General features: G+C 44.4%; 1 protein-coding gene across 4 annotated transcripts in view; it reads left to right on the top strand.

The window, feature by feature from the left end:
- EEFSEC (eukaryotic elongation factor, selenocysteine-tRNA specific) overlaps positions 1-22957 on the top strand; it is a 246705-nt gene that overhangs the window by 37240 nt on the left and 186508 nt on the right. Inside the window, exon 1 of one of the 4 annotated variants that reach the window (XM_004738635.3) lies at positions 14299-14385. The exons of the other annotated variants lie outside the window; for them this stretch is intronic. Coding sequence (XP_004738692.2) covers positions 14358-14385 — 28 coding nt within the window. The 5' untranslated portion in view covers positions 14299-14357. Of the gene's footprint in view, positions 1-14298; positions 14386-22957 lie in introns of those variants that run through there. 4 annotated transcript variants of the gene reach the window in all.

Here is a 22957-nt window from a genome sequence, read left to right as displayed (position 1 = left end):
GAGCTGAAGGCAGAGGCTTAACCCACTGAGCCACCCACGTGCCTCTGGACAGGGCAGATTTTAAAGAAGTATTTAAATAGCTCTTGGAAACTGGTTATTTGTTTTATAGTAGAAAACCAAGCCTGTGTCTTGTGGCTGAGCATAGCATTTGGTGAGCAGCAGAAAAAAGAACACTCCAAAGTCAAACTTGCAAGTGCTGTCATCTGCAAGATTTGTTTCATTTGGTGGGGTGTGTGTGGCCTCTTTGATACAGGCGGGTCCTGGTTGGGTGACTGTCCTCTGAGTCTCAGTCTCCTTGTCTTCATGAAGGGCTTAGTAGTCCCTCTCATTCACATAAGTAGTTGCTAGATGAGTGCTTCCCTCTGTCAGTTTGTGAAGATGGCTGAACCTTCCCTGTATCCCTGGAAAATAGATTGGGGTTAGGGCATGGGGTTTGGGCATGGGGTCTAGACTGTAAAGCTGAGGGACTGGCCATGAAGACTTGCTGTGAAGTCTGGGACTGGCGTGTCAAGATTAGTGGTGAGAGAGCCCTTTGAGAAACCGGGAAAGCTCTGGCCCTTTCCCCCAGCAAAATGTACATGGCCTCATCGCTTTTCTGGGAGGGCTTGAAATGTGGGGCTCTGATGTCCATGTGGGTAGGTCTGTGCCGTATCCAGAAGGATGACTGAGAAAGTTTTGTCTCTGCCTCTGCTTCTTGGTGTGAGTCTGTATCTAAGGAAAAAATAAAAGGGAAACTAAACTCATTTATAGTAATTGTCTTCGTGCACGCACCCGGTCACACACACACACACACACACACGATTCCAGATCATTTGTAAAGGTTCTGAGCAAAATGAAATTGTTTATTTTTGATTAACAGAATGATGGACATAAATACAAGATTTTCCTTGGCTTAGTTCTCAACATGCATATTTTCTGATTCTACTACATATGTAGAATTTTTGTGTAAAACAAAAGTGAGTTGGTGTGTATATGGGTGGGATGTGAGCTGCGATACAAGAACACAGTGGCCCTTTGTATAGTTTTTAAATACAAAGTTGTTTTTTTTCTTTTTCCTGATCATAAAACTAATACAGATCTATTTTGGAAAATTTGAATAATAGGCAAAACCATAAGAACAAAAATTGTCATCTGGTTTACGTGGCTGAAATTACACATTGCCTGTAATTTTTTTCTGCTGTTTTATAAATTTAACATTATATCCAAAGCATTTTCCCCACATCATTAATCACTTTATGTAAACACTCTTTTTTTCAAGCCTGTAGGAGTGCCATTATATGAATATACAGTTTCTTTAGGCTTGTGGGTGTTGCCACAGGCATATAAGCTTTGACTCAGAAAAAACCTGCCTTCAAAACCTGTGTCTGTTGTTTCCTGGCTCTGGTTGACCTCTGGAGCCTAGGTTTCCTTATCTGTGAAATGGGGCAGAATGAGTCCCTCAGTGGGGTTGCCGAGTGGCCTCAGTGAGAGTGGAGTGAAGAGCCTTGCACACCCGACAGGTTCCAGCTAATGGTAGCTGCTGTTCATTATTGGTGGTAGCAGGGGTGCTATCTTACAGCCCCCGGGAAGAGTTAAGATCCTTGCAGCATGTTCATAACAAGCAGCCCAGCTCTGGGCTCATTTTTTAAAACAAACTCTTCTTTTCTGTAGCTATGATGCCTTCTCTTGCATTTTCTCCCTTTGCATTGGGTGTTTATGGAAGCTGCTTTTACATCCTTTTTGCAGTAAGGCAGATATAAATAAATAAACACTTAACCATTCCCTCTAGTGTCAGACATTTAGCTTGGTCTGATTACTTGCCGTCGTAAATAACATTGCACAGAATATCTCTGTGCATCAGTCTGTCCCCAGCTGAGCTATTTCCTGGGGCTAGAATCCTGGCAGTGGTATTTCAGGCTAGAGGGCGTACACATTTTGACACCTCTGATCCAGATGGCCAGGTAGCTTCTTGGAAGTCTTGACCACAGAATGCTCCCAAGAGCCGCCATAGAGAGAGGACCCATGTCCCCGGCTCCTTGAAGTTTGCAGGAGCTGTGTCTTTCTTTTCGAGCCCCTCCCCGCCGTGGCCCAGGATAGCAGCGACCTGATGCTTACCTGGCTGCTGGGCTGTGTGTCATGATGGGTAAATGGAACTCTGGCCTGAGGTTGGCTCTGGCCTCCCCCGCCCTTTTGGTAAATCTTATTTCTGATGGGAAGGCAGTCCTGTCGCCAGCCAGTCCTGCCTGCCTCGGCTGCCCCCTCTGCTAAACAATGAGCACATTCAGACCCAACTCGTGTTTTCAGTTATTAAAAAACGGAGCCGTCTGTCTCTGCCTGTGACTTTAATCTTTAAGCCTTTATTCCCTCTCCCCCATCCCCCTTCTCCTAACCTTTTGTTTGTGCAGTTCCGAGCTCGGGGATATGTGGGTCCAGGAGTTTCTGAATGTATTGTGCCTTGCCCTGGCAGCTACAGATGGTTGTAGCCCTGAGCGATGTTATTTCAGAGTAGGCAGGAGGGGGAGGACTGTGGACCAGAGGGAAGGAGAAACTGAGAGGCTGGTTCCCCTTGCCTCCAGCAGTCATTTGGACTTCGCAAAAATGATCTTTTTTTATATCGCTCTGGAGTGAGTGCTGCAACTCCCTTCTTTCCCCATTTCCAAGTTCAGTAGACACCAGTTGTCTTGGAGTTGCTTAGTCTTAAGAAACTTTATGTCTTCCTGTGGCCTCTTAGCATTTCCTCCTGGGAAGTAGTTCTTATGGGTAAATTATATATATGTATATTTCAAAAAGCACAAATCCCAAGGAAGGATCTTCAGTGGTAATCTCAAGTCCCCTAAAACATAATCAGAAAGTACAGAACACAAAAAGGTCTTCAAGAAAGGACACTCTCTGGCAGCATTTGGGTCCAGAGTGTCTTCTAGCACAGGGCTGGCCAGAAAGTTAGATGTGAAAAACCAGCGGAGGGGCGGAGGACCTGGCTGGTGGAGTACACTGGATGCCAGGTCTCTTGTGGAAAGACACTGGAGCCTGAAACGACCTGGGGCAAGGCTGTGCTGGGAACACTCCTTCCTAAAGAAGGCTCTTTCTCGCAAATGCAGTACTCCTCTTTCTCAGCCTGCCTTTGCCCCTTTCTCCCAAGGGCCCCACCAAAGCCAGTGGGTGCGCTTAGAACCTGGGCATGGAGGTGCAGGCCTTAAGGGAAGCTCAGAGGAAGGAGAACTTCTCTTAAGCTTGTTTTTTTCTTTTTACATATGCATTTTTACATGGGAACACACCCTGTTTGTAAACTTTTTTTTCCTGACTACAAAGTTCTGTAACATTCTAGCATTTCATAAATGCTTTCAGACAGAAAGCCTCTCCAACCCAACAGATGGGTTGGTGCATATTGGCTTTTTTCATACAGACCTGTATTTACACTCATATTAATGTGTTAATATTGTCATTTTTAAGCATATTTTTAGATTTTACAGTGGGGCTATCTGTACTACACCTGCTCTCTTGCACTTTGCTTTTTCACTGCCTAACGATATCGTAGAGATCTTTCCACAGGCGTTCAGATAGTTCAGATTCAGTCTGTTTTAGTGGCTATAGAATATTCCCTTGGGTGCGTGTATCATTCAGCCACTCCTTTTTAGGGGCGACCACTTAGGGTGTCTCTTACCTTTTGCTAGTGAACATACCGTTTTGCAGCCTGGTGGGAATATTTCTGAGGGTTTCTGTCTTAGAAGTGGAAATTGCTGGGGGTAATTACATTTAAAAAATTATTTTTAAAAGATTTTATTTATTTCTTTGACAGACAAAGATCACAAGTAGGCAGAGGGGCAGGCAGAGAGAGAGGTGGGAAGCAGGCTCCCTGCTGAGCAGAGAACCGATGCAGGGGGGGGGGGGGCTCAATCCCAGGACCCTGGGATCATGACCTGAGCCGAAGGCAGAAGCTTTAACCCACTGAGCCACCCAGGTGCCCCTGGGGTAATTACAGTTTAACAGATATTGCCAACCACCCCCATAGCTCCTCAAAGGTCGAACTCTTTATATTTGTTTTATAAAAATAATATTTTAAGTGAGTTGCCTTCAGGGAAAAGGAAGGCTTTGTCTAAAATCTCAGATTCTCTGTGTGCCCTGACACACCGTCACACACACCTGGGTTTGCAAACTTGAATTTGAAAAGCCCAGCGTGCAAGGTGAGTGACCTTTCGTGTATTCATCCTATATTTATTGTGTGTCTGCTGTGTGGCAAACTTCAATTCTGTGGTGACAAACAAGAGGGGAAAAAATTGGTGTGATCACTGGGCTTTGGCCATGTGCAGTGGAACTTTTCGAAGCTCGCCAGGCTTGGGAACCACTGCTGTAAAAAGTTCTCTATGCCCCTTCCCCACTCCCCAAGACAATCACTCTTGTGATTTTTGCCACTGTAGAGTAGTTTTTCCTGTTCTAGGAGTTGGTTAGTGGGATCATAGGGTATGTACTCTTTTTCTCACAATGAGATTCATGCATGTTGTTATGGGTATCCATAGTTTGTTCCTTTGTAATGCTGATCCATTTGATGAATATCTTACCATTTGTTTCTCCTTTCTCCTAATGGTAGATACCTGGGTTGTTTGCAGTTTTGTGCTGCTGTGAATGTGCTTGTTCATCTCTTTTTGTAGATACATGTTTTTAGTTCTGTTGGGTAAATCCCTGGGAGTGGAATTACTGGGTCAGAAGGTGGGTATATGTTTCATTTCATAAGAAACTGCCAGAGTTTTTCCCTAAGTGGTTGTGCCATTGTACACTCCTTCCAGTGGTATGAGAGTTACTGCATACTACATCCTCGACAATTTTGTGTTCTGGTCTTTAGAGTTTAAAATTCTGGAAGGTATGCGGTGGTACCTCCCTGTGTTTTAAATTTGTATTTCCCTGATGACTAGTAATATTGAATACTTTTCAATATGTTTATTGGCTATCTGTGTATGTTCTTTTATGAAGCATCTTTTAAATCTTTTGCCCATTTTAAATTGGGTTAAAAGGTGTTTTTTTTGTTTGTTTGTTTTTTTGTTTTTTTTTTTTTTAAATTATTGAGTAAGGGTTTTCTAGGTGGCTTAGTTGGTTAAATGTTTCTGCCTTCAGCTCAGTTCATGAACCCAGGATCCTGGGATCCCTGTGTTGGGCTCCCTGCTTAGTGGGGAGTCTGCTTTTCCCTCTCCCTCTGCCCCTACCATGCCCTCTCTCTTTTAAAGAAATAAAATCTTAATAAAAAATTCTTCCGTTATAGGAGTTCTTTATTTAACCTATTTACCAGTCCTTTGTCAGATATATATTTTGTAAATATTTTGTAATGATCTGTGGCTTGCCTATTTGTCTTCTTGATGTCTTTTAGTAAGCAAAAGTTATAAATTTTGATTCATTCTAATCATTTCTTTTTCTTTTATGTCTATCAGTTTCTGTGTCCTGTTTAAGAAATCTTTGCTATGGCTGTGAAGGCATTCTACTCTTTTTCTTTCTGAAAGGTTTATGGCTTTAGCTTTTACATTTAGGTCTACATCCACCTTGAAATAATTTTTGTATATGATATGGGGAGGGAGTCAAAGTAGATTTTTTTCATATAGCTCTCCAGTTGTTCCAGTTATGAAAGTCTTTCCTTTTTTCATTGACTAGTTTTCTTATTGGACAGTTTTGTTGCTTTTGTTGAAAAGCAACATTTTAAGTGTGGGTCCATTTCTGGACTCTGTTCTGTTTCATTGATCTGTTTGTCTGTCCTTGTACCAATACCACACTGTCTTTACTATAAGCAGCCTTATAAAGTTAGTTTTGAAGCCTAGAAGTGGAAGCCCTCCAGTTTTGTTCTTTTTAAAGATTGTTTTAAATGTTCTAGGTCCTTTGCATTTTTATATAAATACTAGAAGTAGGTTTTCAGTTTCTACACATACCCACACACCCATCCTGGGTTTATTATTAGAATTACATTGACTTGATAGCTCAGGCTGGGAGGAATTGATTCATAGCAATATTGAATTTTCCAGTCTATGAAATTTATTTAGGTTTTCTTCTTTCTTTCTTTCTTTTTTAAAGATTTGATTTATTTTTTTAACAGAGAGAGACACAGCGAGAGAGGGAACAGAAGCAGGGGGAGTGGGAGAGTGAGAGGCAGACTCCCTGCTAAGCAGGGAGCCTGATTTGGGGTTCAGTCCCAGGACTCTGGGATCATGACCTGAGCTGAAAGCAGATGCTTAATGACTGAGCCACCCAGGTGCACCTAGGTTTATTTTTAAGCAATGTTTTGGAGTTGTTAGTACAGAGATCATATACATATTTTGTTGAATTTATTTCGAAGTATCTTACATTTTTTGATGCTCATGTAAATTATTTTCATTTGTTGCTAACATGTTATCATAATTAGTTTATGTGTATTGATTTTGTTTCTTGAAACCTTGCCAAATGCTTTTAGTCCTACTAGTTGTTTTGTAGACTTTTTAGATTTTCAACATAAATAACCAACCATGTTACCTGTGGATAAAGATAGTTTTGCATCTTCCTTTCTAATCTTTGTGTTTTTTAATTCTTTTTCTTGCCTTATTTCATGGTCTAGAACTTCCAGTAAAATGTTGAATAGAAGTGATGACAGTGGACTTCTTGGCCTTGTTGGGATCATGGAGGAGAAAGTACTCCATATTTCTCTGTGAAATATGGTGTCAACCATGAATTTGTCGTAGATGTTCTTTATTGTGTTGAGGAAGTTCCTTTCTATTCCTAGTTTGCCGAACATTTATCTTGTATAGTTGTTGAATTTTGTCAATGGTTCTTTCTGTGTGTTTTGAAATGATCATAATTTTCCTTCTATTAATATAGTGAATTACAGTGACTGATTTTTTTTATATTAAACATAAAAAGCTGTAAATTTCTCTTTAAGTATTGCTTTGTAGCATGGTTTTAATGGGTTGATCTAGACTTTTATTTTTCAGAAGTGGATTATTTTGCCCATGGATTAGCCAGTTGGTGGATTACAGATTTGTAGCTGGTCAGAATGCACGGTTATGCCCAAGTAGTGGAAGTTTGAGATAGGAAAACAGCAGGAATGGCAGGGCCTTTGTTTGTTCCATCTCTGACATTCAAGTAGAATTTGTTGGTGAAGTATGATCTGATTTTGTTTTTAGCCATTTAGTAAAGCTTACCTTATGGGGAAGACCATGTCATCCACATTTGTCTTTAGGTATGCCCTAATTCATGGTATTGGATTATGGTAGGCTATTTCTTTAAAGTGATGACATTGTTTCCAGTTGGGCAGAGGAAGGTTGAGTGCTGAAGGATACTATAGGAAGGGGATGGACACCAGTCCAGGAAATGAAGGTCAGCCAGCATTATTACCACCGCTTCTTGTGTTCTAGGCACTGACCAGATGCTGTGCACTATTAACATGTAATCCTCTCAGTGGCTCATGAGTCAGCTACAGCTGAGGAAATATAGGCCCCTGGGGATCAGATTACCCATCAGAGGTGACATAGTGACCAAAATGGGTCTAGAGCCCAGGTCTGCCAGACTTCAAAGCTGTTGGACTTTTCCCAGGTAACATCTACCCTTTCATATTGTGGAATATCAGAACATCTGAATTTTGGAGTGAATCTTTGAGCTTTAAGGATAAAGTTGTAACAAAGTTCCCAAGATAATCCATTAGTTGATACCATCTATCTTAGTGATTTAATAATAGAGCTGCTGTTACACTTGGCCTATTGAATGCCAAGCTTGGTGCTCCATAAGATAGGAGAAAACCTAGATTTTAGAATAAGTCAATAATCGCAGGAATTCTTAGCATGAAATGTGGTTGCCAAATGTAAATGAGACCCCAGAATTATTTACTTGTGGGATATGGTTCTTTAAGCAGGCCATAAAGCCAGATCTGTCAGGTGAGACCTATTTTCTCGACGACTTCCATATTGCAGAATCGGGTGATACATTCTCAAGGAACAAATCCTTTGTTGAGTATGGTTAACTTTGATAAAGAAAGAATGTGGAAGATTCCACAGGATAGTGGGATAGGACTATTAGGAGGACTGGCTCTACCCTGCAACATACTGCCTGGGTTTGCACCATCACTTGCTTTGTTCTGTGATCTTGGCCCAGTGATGTAAAAATTTGTGCTTTAGTTTTACCATCTGTAAAATAGGGAGAAAAATGTATATTTTCTCATTGTGAGGATTAATGAATTAGCATGTATATAAAGTGCTTAAAGCCTGGTGCATAGTCCACTCTCTCCCTGAACATTAGCTATTATTATTGTTATGTATACTACTATTTCTGTAAGTATAATTGTGACATTTACTTCTTAATCTTCAGCAGGATCTCCTTGCCTGCTTTAGTTTGGTCAGCCCAACCAAGAATTGCCCCAAGCTAGGTGTTCCCCTCCTTCTCCTTGTGTGAGGCAGGGCAGGACTCTATTCAGAATTTTTTCTATTCCTCCCAGTACCAAACAGTGCCACGCGCTTAGGTGGCCTCCCTGGAGTTGCTTTGCTGAATCATCTGTTGTTAAAGAATAAACTGCTCTTTGCCGCCTCCTCCCCTGGGAGCATCTGTGCAGCCACGTGTGTGTCAGAAACAGGGTTGCATAGCCCCTCCAGCCCCTCGTGGTGGGAGATGAGTGGCTGGCCCCATCCGGAGGTACCCCTGTCCTCCAAGTGCATTTTAAGTATGCCAAGCAGTCCGCTTGTGATGAAGACTTTCCCAAGCTCGGGAGAAATCCACCTGGTGAGCTTTGCCTGACCAGGTAACAGATAAAAACTTAATTATAAAAGGCAGATTTAATCTAGATGATCACGAAAGGAAAAGAGCACACACAGTTGTCCCACTTCCCCAGAAGGTACTATTGTCTGTTCCATGATAGCCTTTCCCTGGAAGACCTTTTCAATTTGAAGCTGTAGGTTGTTCAGCAGGTTGATTTGTTGTTTGCTAATTCCGTATGATTTTACACATAGTAGGTACCCAAGAAGAGTTGGTTGCAAGAATAACTTAAAATTCATTAAAATGAGGGATGCGGCCCCTTTCTCCCTTCGTTTATCCCTCTGTTTAGTCACTTACTAATGCATTCATGGGTTTGTGTGTTCATCTGTTCTCCCCACATTTCTTACGCCCCTCCCTCCTCTGGGCCAGTTAGGGCCTAAGCAGAGCTCAGGGACTCAGATGTATGTAACAAGACCCCAGCCCTGGTGGAGACTTTCTAGTGCTGCTGAACAGCCTGTCAGCAGAGGGGAGAGCCCAGGGCAGGGAGGAGCTGGGGCTAAACCCCTGCAGATCTGGGATGATGGAGGGGTGCCTTCCAGCAGCACATTTAATGCCAGCCTAGTGAAATCTGCCTAATAAAAGAGTTCCCAAACCCTAGCAGGTGGTCTGCTGATTTTGGACAATATTCGTCTGTAAGGAGCTTTGTCCTGTAAACATTTTATTAGACCATTAAGTTGCCTTTACCCTCTCCCACATTTACTAATGCCAAAGAAGGCTGAGCATACGCTTCCATTTTTATGAAACTCTTGCTTTTCCAGAGGCTTATTCTTCGACCTAATTTATTCTGTGTCCTCATCCCACAGATCTGGTTTAATTTGCTTGACTGGGATAACTGTCTGCAAGGGAGGGTTTTCCTGGACTAGGGGGATGAGCTTGATAACTTCCGGAGGCCCCTGCCTGCTGAGGAATTTGGGAGTGCAGTACAATTATATGCCTCTTAAAAATGATTCTTCTTGTAAAAAAATTACTGATAGCACAGCATTTTGGGAGTGGAGTGGGGTGTCCCCAAGTGTACCAGCGCATTTGGACCATGTCTTTGTCTTTGTCCTCCTTTTTCAAGTAGACATAATGACTCTGAGTATTTTACAGTGCAACGTAATGCTGGTTTTCGGAATCCCTGCTAAAGATGTAGGGGGATAAATGCGAAGCTTAAATCATCCTATTATTTAGTTTTGCATCTCTAATGTTTCTTTAAGGAATATGGAACTGGATAAAGGAGCTGGGTTGTATGAGACATTCTGGGGCACCTTTCTCGGAGGGATTGCCTGCAGAAATTAGGTTCATCATAGGCAGAATCTTCCTTTCTTTTTGGCTTCCTAGTAGTGTTTCTAAAGCCTGTGTTAGAATTCTCCTAGGTCTCCAGGAGGAGGCAGGAGTTCCTCAATGTCATTGGCTTGCTTGGAGGTATTTGACCAGCCATTAACCTTGAAAAATTATGCTTGTTTTTATCAGGCACATTTTGAATCCAAGCATTAGAGGAGGGGGTGATGGGATATGCCCGTCTCTGCTGTGGGAATTAACTTGGCTTGGAGCATACCAGTCACTTCTGTCCACGTACACATAGAACACGAGTCTATGTGGAAAACTGAACCTCCCTGAAAAAGGACGTGATGAGGGTTTGACATAAACAGCTGTGTAAAACAGGATTGCTACCTATAGTTTCTCTAGTGAGAAGACCTTTGGAGATGAGGGGCAGACGTAGATAAAGGTGTTTGCTCGGCTGGTGTTCTTTCTGATCCTCACGATGACGAGCAAGGTAGGTAGTTTTGGCTTTGTGTAGCCGATGAGCAAACAGGCGCAGAAAGTGCAGCACTGGAGTTGGAACACCATCTTCTTCCCTCTGCTTATCTCAGGGCTGGTCAGGAGACAGAATGGAATAGGATCTAGAGAAGGCTTTTCCCCACCCACTCAGAAGCCCACCTGCAGGGGGGCAGCTCATCTTCGAGGAAGAGTGGTGGTGGGCAGAAGCCCGCACTAGACTCAGGCTTGGCTCTCTGCACTTAACACTGCCCCACATTTGAATGGGCCCCTCCACAGCTTGAGTTTAAGAAAATTGAATCTTTGAACATCTGAACAAGAAAAGAGTGCATTTATTACTGTAATTCAGGACTTTTTGCTTAATTTTAAAACTCAACTTGAGTAAGAGCCTTATACAACCATGTTTAAAAATGGTGGGCCCTCCCTCCCTTGGTTTTCCTTCTCCTCTCTCCCTCCCTTCCTTTCAATTTACGAATCAGTTGTCATTTGACCTCAACTTCCCTTGAAAATGAGTGGGGGCTTAGGGAAGGTTCTGTGGAAGCAAGTCTTTCTGGAGTGTGTCACCTTTTTCTGTTGCCCCCCACGAAATTTATTTTAACTGGGAACTGTGGAGAGGAGCCAACCTTGTTTGATTGTAGTGTCAAATGAACTCAAGTTTCCAGGGAGCCTGGGACTCTTGGGTTGCCAAGTTAAGGGGTCTAGGACTTTTGGATCTGTAAAATCATAATCTCACAGAATCCTTTCCAAAACCACCTACCTCTCTCCTGCAGACACATTCTTTACGCAAACATACACACATGGATTTAAGCAAAGTAAGGATAAAGTAAATTGGGCCTTTGACTCAGCGTGTCTATTGATGTTTAAAGATAGAATGCAGGGTGCTGGCTGACACAGCCTTTTTTCTTTGTTGTTAACAATTTGTGTTCAGCATTCCCCAGTTAGACCTGATAGTGGATGGATCGCTCAGTAAAGGTCTAGAGGAGGAGGTCCCTATTAATGATCATTAAACCGTTCCCCGAGTGTTTTCGACAGGTGCTGCAGACAGTTTCGATACTCTTCTGGCTGCTGAATGAACTTATGGTCGGACTTCAGGCCTGCTATTTCTGGCACCCTGTATCTCAGTTGTGACAAGGGTGCCAGGCTGATGGCAGCCACAGATCATCTGGGAAGTCAGCCTGCCTGTTCATCTCTTTTTCCTTTTTGGTAAACAATAAATTTCTTGTCTCAAGAGCCTGAATTGGCAGCACTGGGAAGACTCCAGGCGGCTGGGTTTGGGCTAAGTAGGAGAAAGTCATTTCAACAAGGCAGCTGTGACACCTGGGACTGCCTCACCCCTTTCTCTGTCACGCAGGTCTTCCAGAAAAAGCTCATCTCCCCTTTGGAGACTCAACCACTGGATGGTTGGTCAGGTGGCCTTTTTTCCTATTAGCACCCAGGTGTCTGTGCTTGCATATTTCACTCTAATAGAAACCAAAGTTCCTTGACCTCACTGAGCCTCACTGTTTCACTCTGTCCTTACCCCTGCTTCCTTTTCTTCATCTGTCCATGTTCTCATGTGTTTTGGATGCCGCTAACTCAGGAGCAGAAAGGATGACTAAGATGGTCCCACTTTCAAGGGGTTCCCAGTCTGGAGGGAGAGGGACTTGCAGCCAGATAAGCTGTTTACTGAGTGCTGTGGGGGAGTGTCACCTTTACCTTGAGATATGTAAGGTCTAGTGCCTGTGCCCAAGGCGGTGTGTTGTCTGGATTGCCCTTGAAAATCCTTTTGGAAGGGGCCATGTTGAAGGTGAATCTTGTTTCTCAGCTCTGTGTGGCCCAGTTTTCCTCCAGCGTTGGAGTGGATTGCTCTGGCTGTGGTTGAGCATAGATGAAGTGGTTGGCTAATGGCTGGGAGCCATGCGAGAAATATCTACCTTTTAAACACTAGAGTCTCAGCTCACCCAGTAAGATGGCCACCCTGTGAAAGGCCTGTGAGACCGGAGACAACTCAGGGATCACTTGGCACATCACCTTATTGAAGGGGGAAGGACACAAGTCCCAGTGCTTTCTCTCTCCCTTTCTTTCCTCATTGAATTCTTATAGTTACATTCCTGTGAGTTAAATACAAATGTGATGTGACTTCACTAAGTCTTTTAGTAGCATGAGAGGAACAACTTATTTCATGTAGGGAGGATGGGAAGAGTTCTTAAAGAAATGACATTTGAGTACATTTTTGAAGGATGAGGCAGGAGTAGAATTTGAGTAGATGGGGAAGAGGAGAACATTCTGGGCCAGTGTTTCCCAGAGCACACTTTGTAGAACATTCATGACATGGGATGCTATGTGTTATAGAAAAAGAAGATAATTGGTCTGAGAAGTGCTGGTTAAACAAGCCTCAGTGACCTCACAGGACTTCTCAGAGCCTTTGATTTTTGACACTGTAGTGTGTTATGAATCCTGAAGAGCAGGATCTGGTATTTGGTGTTTCTCAAACTCACCTTGGAGGCCTGGTTTAGGCAGGGTAGACAGCACATGCAGAGTCATGTAGGTTTGAAAGATCATGATCAACTCAGGAAAATGTGAATTTAGGTGTGTGAGTAGAGAACATGTGGGAGGGAAGGCGATTCAGGGGGCTTGGAGAGAAAAGATCAGCTTCTAGATAGTTGCTTTGGATGCTGGGTCAGTCTTTCTCAAACTCTAGTCCTTTTATTTTATTATTTTTTAAACTATAGTCTTTTAGAACCATCTTCATGGTCTCTTATCTCAATGCCATGTACATTCTGATTTAATATTTTTCTTTGAATCAATTCAGTTTTTAGATTTTAAATAATCATATGGAAATTTAATATCACCAAGACAACTGGAAACCTGTGTCCCTTCCCGCAAATAGAGTAAACATACATGTGGGCACATGTGCATACACACACACACACGAGTTGTCAAACTCTAGCCTGACACAGGCTGTGAACTTGAGCCATGATTTGCTTTTGTGAAACGGGAGGTTAGAACATTTTAGAAAGGTGTCACATAGATCTTGCCCCCATTTGGACTTGCTCACTGTTCCATCAGAAAGTTTGAAAGAAGACCAAAAAATTCATAATTTTCTTACAATATATTACCAGATCATTCTGTCACTCAAAGCATCTCCCACTTGGGGATATACTGCTCTAGGCAGTGGGGGACTGCTGAACAGTTCTATAAATGAGTACCTTTTCATGCTTTAGAAAGACGGTTTGTGCAGTTCTGTGGGTGGTGGTTGGCACGGGTAGTGCTGGAAGCAGGAAGGCTATAGCTTAAGAAAAAAAGAAGTCCAAGAGCGATGCAGAGATCTGGGCTTTGGGACTACGTCTGTAGCAGGGGAGGAGGGACTGCAGAAAAAATGGGCAGGACTTGGGGATGAACGATGGAGAAAGGGGGTCCCAGACATGGCTTGGTTTCCTAGGTAGGGCATAGTGGCCTGAATTGGGGCTGGGACTTAGTGGAGAGGCAGGAAGCATATTGACTTCAGGGCTTCTGGGGGAAGTCTCCATGGAGATGTTCTGAGATGTCCACCTTTTTTGAAATCTCTTGTGGTGGAAAGAACAACAGATTTTAGATTTTAAGATAAATCTGTGTGTGATTCCTGGCTCCACCCCAACATCTCTTGGGGCTTTAGTTTTCCCTTTGGACAGTGAAATTACAAAACCCAACCTTAAGGATTGCTGGCGGGGTTACTGTAGGGAAGGGTGCCTGGGACAGCACGTGACACAGAGCAGATGCCCAGAAATCAGGAATGATGACTTACGGTTCCTTCCGGCTTCACAATCACTTTTCTGAGTTTTTAGAAAAAGCTAGCTTCAAAACCAACAGATTGTTACATGTTTTCTCTGGAGTGAAAGAAGCATCGAGTCCACATGTGTGCAGATGCTGGGCATTATTGTGGTAAGTGCACAGTTTAGTGTAGAAGGCATAGGTTGCTGACCTTTGTCCTCTGGTGAGTTGCTCATTGTGCTGCTGGGGGTTCAGAGGCTCGGTTCCACCAGGCCTCACTGATGTTCTTCCTTGTCCATTTCTGTTTGCTCCTGCTCTTACATTAGCAAAAACGAAAGGGCCTTGCCAGTCTGCTTATTGGCTTCACCAACTGCCCAGTGGCCTAAGACAGGTATAGTGGGGAAGGTGTGATTTGCAGTCAGATGGCCTCTGTCACTTACTGGCTGTGTGAGCCTGGGCAATAGCACTGCATTAAGTGTCTGTGTTTCATTCGCAAAAAATTCCTAATGCCCACTTTGCAAAGTGATTGGTACGTTTCGAGATAATATATGCAGAGAGCCTATTTAGTCCTATGTGTAGCTGTGTTATATACATCCAGTATAGGTATTACTGTTCTTAGTTATCTGTCATCTGTGAATCTGCTCATGATAGACAACTTCTCACCTCTGTAGGGATGTGGGGAGGTGGGTAGTAGTATGAAAGCCTTGGTCCAGAGATAATGCTCTCTCCCTTGATAATGTAACATATAAAAATCCAGGCTGGCCAAAAATAAAGTTACGTATACTGCTTCTCACTAGGAGGATGTTGGTGTGGAATGGGACTTTAGAAGACACTTCCAGTTTTCTTTTGAGGTTGTGGAAGGGTCAGGAGGTCAGGGGATTGGCCCAGCTTACATCTGAACAGGGGCTGGTCCTGACTTCTTCATAGGTATTCCTGCCACTGTCACTTAGTAGCTGAGTCAGCTTTCTCTGTTGCTCTGTCTGCTTCTCCCCGTGCTGGTCAGAGACTGGCTCCCGTGCCTGCCAAGAGCTTTGTGGGCCTTCGGGTCCTCTGCTTTCCAGGAGAGACCCTGTAGAGCTCTCGTTGCACCTGGAGCTCTGCCTCTTGCTGATACTGAGTGCATAAGGTAATGACATGAGGCTGCCCCAGAGAAGGATTCGAAACTCATTGAGAATCCCATCCCTAGAACAGTGGTTAAAAACTGTGTCAGCTTAGGGAACAGTTGGTTTAAAGACCTAGGAATTTTGCTTTGGCCTTCTCCTGTTTGGTGTTTGTAGAAAGGCTTGTAAGGAAAATAGAAGCATGTTTGGAGGTATACTTTCTATCCTAGTTGAGACAGTGGAATCAAGAGCCAGGTCGTCTCTGTGGACTTTGGACGTTGAGCCAAAGCCAATACGATGAATGAGACAGGAGTGAGTGGAGGGAGTGTTGGGAGTTCCAGCTGGCTCCCAGCTTCCCCGAGCAGGGATGGACTGGTGCTGCCATGTCCACGAGCTCCCTCCTGGGCTGCTGTCTTGTGAGCACGGCATCCACATGCGAGGGAGCAGCTTGCAGCCAGCACACACCAAGAGCACCGGCATCTGTCCTTGAGCTGGTGTTTTAGGAGGAACTCTGGCAACCTTCACTGACCCCTGGAGAGGTCTGGCCATCACACCACACCTTCTGCACCCGGATTGCCTTGAGGGAAGGCCTTGGGTAGGCAGAGTGACTGGAGACCGAGGAGCAGGAGTCAAACACACCAGTTGGGATAGCTCTGTTAACTCATTGGTTGTGTGGCTTGGGCACACCTCTTCACCTGCCACATGGAGTTGGGGATTCCTCCAGTGAAGGGTCTGGGCGGCTGGCAGCAGGACGAGGGGAGAGGGCTTGGCATGTCGTGGCATGAGGTGGTATAGTAGAAAGTGCTTTTGCAGTCTAGCTGATTTAGAGGATTTGGGCAGGCATCATCATCTCTGGAAACATCAGTTTTCTTATCTGTACAGTGGGAGTGTGGCACTTACCTCAGAGTAGACCCCTAGCCCTGTGCCATCTGGGACTTGGCAGAGGTCACTGACAGGGAGGTCTTGATTCTTCCTGAGGAAGGAGGAGCTCTGGAACTGTGGGTAGAGCGCCTCCATGCAGTGGCGGGGGCCCTTGGGTTGCTAAGCTGGGGCGTGGGGGGGGAGTCAGACCAAGCCTGGGTGAGGACCAGGCTGGACTGAAGTGGCTTCTCATAGGCGACGCACAGAATAAATCTTAAATTCTGAGGACCATCAGACAGACACTTTCAGTCTTTTTTTTTTTTTTTTTTAAAGATTTTACTTATTTATTTGACAGAGATCACAGGTAGGCAGAGAGGCAGGCAGAGAGTGGAGGGGGAAGCAGGCTCCCTGCTGAGCAGAGAGCCCGATGTGGTGCTACATCCCAGGAGCCTGGGATCATGACCCAAGCTGAAGGCAGAGGCTTTAACCCACTGAGCCACCCAGGTGCCCCAGACACTTTCAGTCTCAAAAGTTACATTCTTATTTTAATGTATATTAGGAAAAAACCCCAAATACCTGTAATTTTCATGGAAGGTTTGGTTTTCTTTAGCTTTATTTTTTCAGTGTAAAAAAAAAAAAGTGTGTCAAATTTAAAGAAAAATATTAATAAACCAGGCAGGATTCTTCTTCAAGAATGTCAGATTTGTGAAAGGAACTCTCTCCCCACCGCTGCCCCCCGCCAGAAAGGGCAGATGACCATTCTAGACTAAAGGAAACTAAAGAAGCCAGACCTGGAAAAAATAAAGAACATTTGTGATAGACACTATGGGGACAGTTTGGTTAAGTTTGAATATTGGTGGTAAGTTAGGTAATACTATGTCACCAAGGGTAAATTTCTTGATTCCCAATTCTTGGAAGATAGATGTTAAGGATTTAGTATCACAGTCTATAACCTACTAAAAAAATGTTTAGGGAAACATTTATGTTATATAAATTATATTTATAATATTATATATTATTATCTATTACATAATTACTTATCTACTGTATTTATTTGTGTCACAGATGTGCACATATGTATGTGGAGAGAGAGAAAGCAAATGTAGCAAACTTAACTGTTGGTGGCAACTTGGTGAGGGATACACAGTGTTTCTTATTCAGACTTAGTCTTATTCAGACTTTGTATAGGTTTGAAATTTCTCAGAATACAAAGTTGGGAAATTAAACAACTAAAAGTAGCAATAAAGATGTCCCCCAGGAGGAAACCCTCCTGTTGTTTGGCATTGTACTCTGCGTCAGGCTGAGCCCCTTGAGGGGACAGATGGCTCCTGGATGGTTGTCTTCTCTCTCCTTCAGCCACACAGGCCAGGGTTGCTCGCATCTCAGGGACTTCACACTTGCTGTTTCGCTGGCTCACACTACTCTGCCTATTTTGCCATTTTGGTCTTAGCTCTAATGTGACCCTCTGAGTGAGGGGCCCCCAAACTTGCTTTCTAATAATGTTGCTGATCCCCATGTCACTGTCACAAAAACAAAAAACAAAAAACAAAAAAAAACCAACATTAGACTTCAGTTTCTTTCTTCATGGCATTTGTCCCCACATGAAATGACCTTTGTAATTATGTGGTATTGTTTACTGTTCTCTCACTAGAATATAAGCTCCTTGAGCACAGAATCCTTAAAGAAGAAAACAAGACCAGGACATACATGGTGGCTAGAGCAGAATTTGTGGTGGTGGCACAGGAGTAACTAACCATTTCAGAACCATGGTGCTCCAGACTTTCCTTTAAGTCCTTGTGGAGTCCTTGCTGACTTTTCATTTCTAGAACATATCTTGAATATTATATTATGATTTGATAAGAAAAATTTTGACCTAAGAAAAATCATTCAGTGAAATATCACTAATATAATGTAAGCTGGTTAGAAAATATGATAGGAGATTAAAAAAAACAGGTTTCTCTGTTTCATAAAATGAAATGGCTGAATTAAAAATTTTGTCTCAATCAGTGAGGCAGAATTCATTCAGTAACTTTTTGCAGCCATCAGTTAACATACGTACTCAATAGACAATGACCTAATGCAGACCCAGAAGCCATCAGTTGACACTAGAATATTAATGATGTTATGTAGAATTACAGAATTACCTGAAGTCTCTTTTATTCCCAGGAGGGAGACTGGAAGTTATCGTGCTCTGTGTCACCTGAAAGCTATAATTAAGGGGCTTTTAAAGAAGCTGGTGGGCCACAGTTAATGGCTGTGTCTAACTCTTAGGGCATAGTTATGATGGAATGCTTTCACAGTCTGGGGAGGGAGGGTGGCAGCAGAATCGCATAACAGAGGAAACTTTAGTTGAATGTGGGTTGAACGGGGAAACCTTAGTTGAACGGGGGAGATGAGGTGGCCAGTGAAGAACCGAATCAGAAGATGCAGCGTTTCATTACTGAGGTTGTAATAATGTTGGTGATATTCTGTACCAACACCCAGACTTGAGATGTAGCTTATTCTCCACCTCACCTTCTTGCCATGTGAATAGTACTCGGACCACACATTTGGATTCTCAATTATATTAGGGTTTCTAATATCCCTAGTTGGTTCATGGACATATATCTATTTTCAAGGTGAATGATGTTTGGGGATGAGGCATATGCTCCTTTTGTGCATCTGCGATGGGATTGTGTACACAGAGGCAGCGGGGCCTTCCTTGAGGGAAAGGACATGGGTTTTGGAGTCAGAGAATTTGGGTCTGGATCCAGATTCTACTACCTAGTATCTGTGGGACTTTGGGTAAAATGGTGATGATTGTGACAGTGATGGCAGAAGTTAACTAATTCACTGGTCCTGGTTTCTGAAGTCAGGGTAGCCATAATGGGCGCTGTGCCTCATTGGTGGGTCAGATGAGACAATTTCATATACATGGTTTGATGGCATGCAAATTGCTTTGAAGGTATTAAAATCACAATAGTCAAGTTGAATTGGGTTGTCAAAGCAGAGATTAATACAAAGAATTTGTCTAAATCATCTTGGGTTGTAAAAGACAGAAATTCAACCCAAACTGCTTCTTAAAACCAGGAGGGTCATAAAGGCCAGTTTTAGGTATAGCACAGGACCTCAAATGTTGGGGTCAGGACCCTGCCTGTTTCCTGGGTGTCCTTCTCTCATGTCAGCTTATTTCTCAGGCCCACTGGCTCCCATGAGATTGTGGAATGGCCATGGCTCTCCAGGTTGACTTTTGTGCTGCCACGTCAGCTCCCCTGGCAGAGAGAGAGATCTCTTTCCCGGGTGTCCCAGCACAAGACGTGGGAGAAACTGAGTGGTTGGATCTGGGTCCTGTTTACACCTGAAGCTGGGACTGGAGTTCCCGCCCACTGAACAGTAGGGACTGAGATGGGGAAAGGGGTGACCCCAAGGGAAGAGAGACTCTGACCAGTCAGTTGAAGGAGTGCTGGGTCTCCACCACAAAAGGAGATGCACAGCTTCTGTATGGCTTTCTGCATCTCTCAAAGTAGGAGCTTTTCTCATGCATCACACAACCTAAAAGATCTACTAGTCCCCATTGCACATCAGGCATTCTGCTTTTTTTTTTTTTTTTTTGCTCTGGAAATGTTGATAAAAACTGTCCTGTTTAGTTGAAACATTGCAAAAGTTATATGGGAAAAATAAACAAGTCTGAGACTCTGACCAGTTGTGGAATGGAGGAACATCAAAGCTTGGCCTGTCACCAAACTCAGCTTCCATTGGGGTGGCTTCATGTCCGCTAATAGGTCTGTAGACCTGGGATTTTAGTTTGGGCTTGATTGGTTGCAGGAAGCAGAAACCAGCTCAGCGTGGGTCTGGGAAAAGGGTGAGTTCAGGAGAAGCAAAGCAGTGCCTGGTCTGGACATGCCGAACCCAAGTTGGAGTAGGTGGCTATCTATACCGGATGGTCACAGCAATGTAGCTCGGCCCTCTGCCTGCCCCAGCCTGGACACCCGCCCACCCATTCACTCCTCCACCCCTTGACTGGCCCACTTGGACCTGCCCAGGGCCTCTGACAGCTGTCGGTCCATGAGATCTGCCTCACAGCCTTCACCCGTGTTCAGCTTACCAGCCCCATCTCCCAGGAAATCCCTCACAGGGTCCTGCAGGGGTACGGAGCTTGCAGAAACCATAAGTCACTGGCCAATTTCTGGGAGGCCACTCTCAGGACTGCATGCCATCCCGTTCACTGTGACTGATTTAGGGCAGAGGGACTAGAGGTGGCTTGGACTCCTTTGGCAGCAGAGGCGGGCTTGACAGTGGTCCTGAAAACTGGTTCAGATGCCTGCGAGCAGACGGAAACCTCTGGCCCCCAGGATGGAAGTTTACCATATACATAACTCCAGCATTTTACTCTACTGTTTTAGTAGGTAATGAGTGCTATTATGAAGTATTTATATGTATTGTGAAATAAATTTTTTTATCCCAACCTTGGAAAACAGCACAGGAAGAAGAAAATAAAAATTCCTCATCAGTCCCCTCCAGAGATGTTAATAGTGATAGTGACTAACGTTTTTATGGCTTTTGCTTGGTGCCAGGTGTAAAGGCTTTTTATATGTACTCCTCGAATTCTCACAGCAGAAACAAGAGGTTGGAGGACATGCTGTTAAGCCCATCCCTAATTCTGGAACAGAAGTCAGGTCTGTGGTGGTGAGGGGGTGTGACAAGGACACCTAGCCTCCAGGGGCACTGATGGAAAGCCCCTGTCTAAATGTCACCCAGGGGCTGACTGAGTGCTCAGAGGGTGCTTGTGTGGATATCGTTACAGGTGGATCATGGGTGGGGTGGAGGCGGTGTGCCATCTGCCCATCGAAAGCGGTCATGGCGTAGCCCAACACAGGGTCCTGCCTCCCTCGCCTCCCCCTGCCCCGCCCGCCCCCAGCAGAAGGTGCTTAGAGGATTACTTGGTGAGACAATTAGATATATGCCTTGGCCCTCCAGTCTGGCTCCTTCAGCCCCTCTTCCTAAATACCCTCTGGGCCTGCTCACCTGCCCTCAGGACTTGTGCAGATTAAATGAGTGCCTCGGAGTCTGGGAGCCAGTGGCACTGTGCCAGCTTCCCTCCCCCACCTCCCATGTACACAACTGCAGTCTTAGCCATAGGCTTCTTTCCACTCTGGCCATGATCACTGTCTCAGAGGCAGGCTTCGGGGGAAATGTCCACGTAGTGGCGGGGGGTGGGTATGAGTGATGAGGATGAATCAAATTATTAGTTATTATCCCATTTATTGAGCACCCTCCATATTTCAGGTTCTGTGCTTGGCACTAGGAAATCATTTCCATGCTCCCAACTCTCTCACATTGTACAGATGAGGAAACTGGGGTTCAGAGTTCGGGAGGGAGGCTTGCTCAAGGCCAGGCAGCAGGCCAATGAGAGCTGGTGTTGGAATCCAGATCCCAGTAAGGGGCAAAGACCAAGAGTCAGGACCACAGTGCACACATGTTTCTTTTAAGCCAAGTCTCCTTTTAAGGTTTTTTTGTTTTGTTTTGTTTTTTTGTTTTTTGTTTTTTTTGCAAATAGCAGTGACAGCACAGAACTCCCAGGGGCTGTACTTTGCGTGCTTCAAGGAACTGAAATGCAAGAGGGAAAAATGACAGGGGGAAAAAAAAAAGACTAACCACAACAAGCGTCACGTATAGGCCTCTTTAGTTGTCTCTGGCCCTGACAACAGACATAGATTTGTAAGAGCCGCTCCGGAAACAGCTGGTAACAGGACACCGTACTTTCAGCCTTTCTTCTTTCGTTGTTGCCAGAAAAATAATCAGCTCTATATCTTAAGTGCTTGATAAAGTGGCCCAGACACCAGCTGTAACTTAAAACAATTTCTGTTTTAGTTGCTTTTAACAAACAGATGCGCTGGCTTTCTGGGCCAAGCTCTGTGTCCGTGTCTTCGAGTGGGCTTCTGAAAGCTGCTCCACTGTCTTGATTTGTGTCTAAGCCTTTCTTTAGAAGTATTCATTCAGTCATTCTTTTGGTATGTTTCCAGAGGCTTGGGTTTGGGTTTTAAAAGCGTGATTGTGGACTGGACATTCATTGGTGCAGCAGTTACTGACTGTGTCCTATGTGCCAGGCTCTGTGCCGGGGCAGCGGGCGGACAGGATCTGGGCCCCAGTCCTCCCAGAGCAGAGAGCCAGAGGAGAAGCCAGTCATGGGAGTAAGTAAGCACTGAACCCCTCCTCTCTCCATAGGTGACCATTCCAGCTCTTTGACTTGATTGTTTTTCTACCATCTTTAAAACATGTTCATTATGCTACACTTTGTTTTCCTTGGTTTTAGATACTGTCCATAGACTTCCTCCTTCCTCTGGTCTGGAAGACCAGAATTCTTCCCCTTTCCATCTGCCCTTTTCAGATGACTTCAAAAAGCTCAGGGAGCCCTGTGCCCTGGGAATACTTTGCAGCCCAGTAGAACCTACTACTTGCTACCAGGAAGCTCACAGCCCATCAGGGAGCTGTGAATAGGCCATGATGGGAGGCGGGGAAGGACCCATCTAAGGAGCAGGCGTTCTGTGTTAGATCTGAGGACAGGGTGGGCGCTGAGCTCTTCGGTCAGCTTGGCCACCTTGAGTGTCCTCCTGTTTCAGTCTGGCCATGTGCTTCGGAGTAGGGCACCACCCCCCAACTCTAGTGCCATCAGGCCTGCCACCATCCTTTACCATCGCATGCAGCAGCAGTTCCCCACCTGGCCTCCCTGTTCCTACCCTAACCTTTGATAACCCACCATCCCCACGGGACCACAGTGGACTTTTTACAAAGGCTCATCACTC

The sequence above is a fragment of the Mustela putorius genome, unplaced genomic scaffold (genome assembly GCF_011764305.1).
Source record: "Mustela putorius furo isolate JIRA1106 unplaced genomic scaffold, ASM1176430v1.1 tig00003850_pilon_pilon_pilon, whole genome shotgun sequence".
Taxonomy (NCBI): Eukaryota; Metazoa; Chordata; class Mammalia; order Carnivora; family Mustelidae; genus Mustela; species Mustela putorius.
This window is presented reverse-complemented; position numbering and strand designations above follow the sequence as displayed.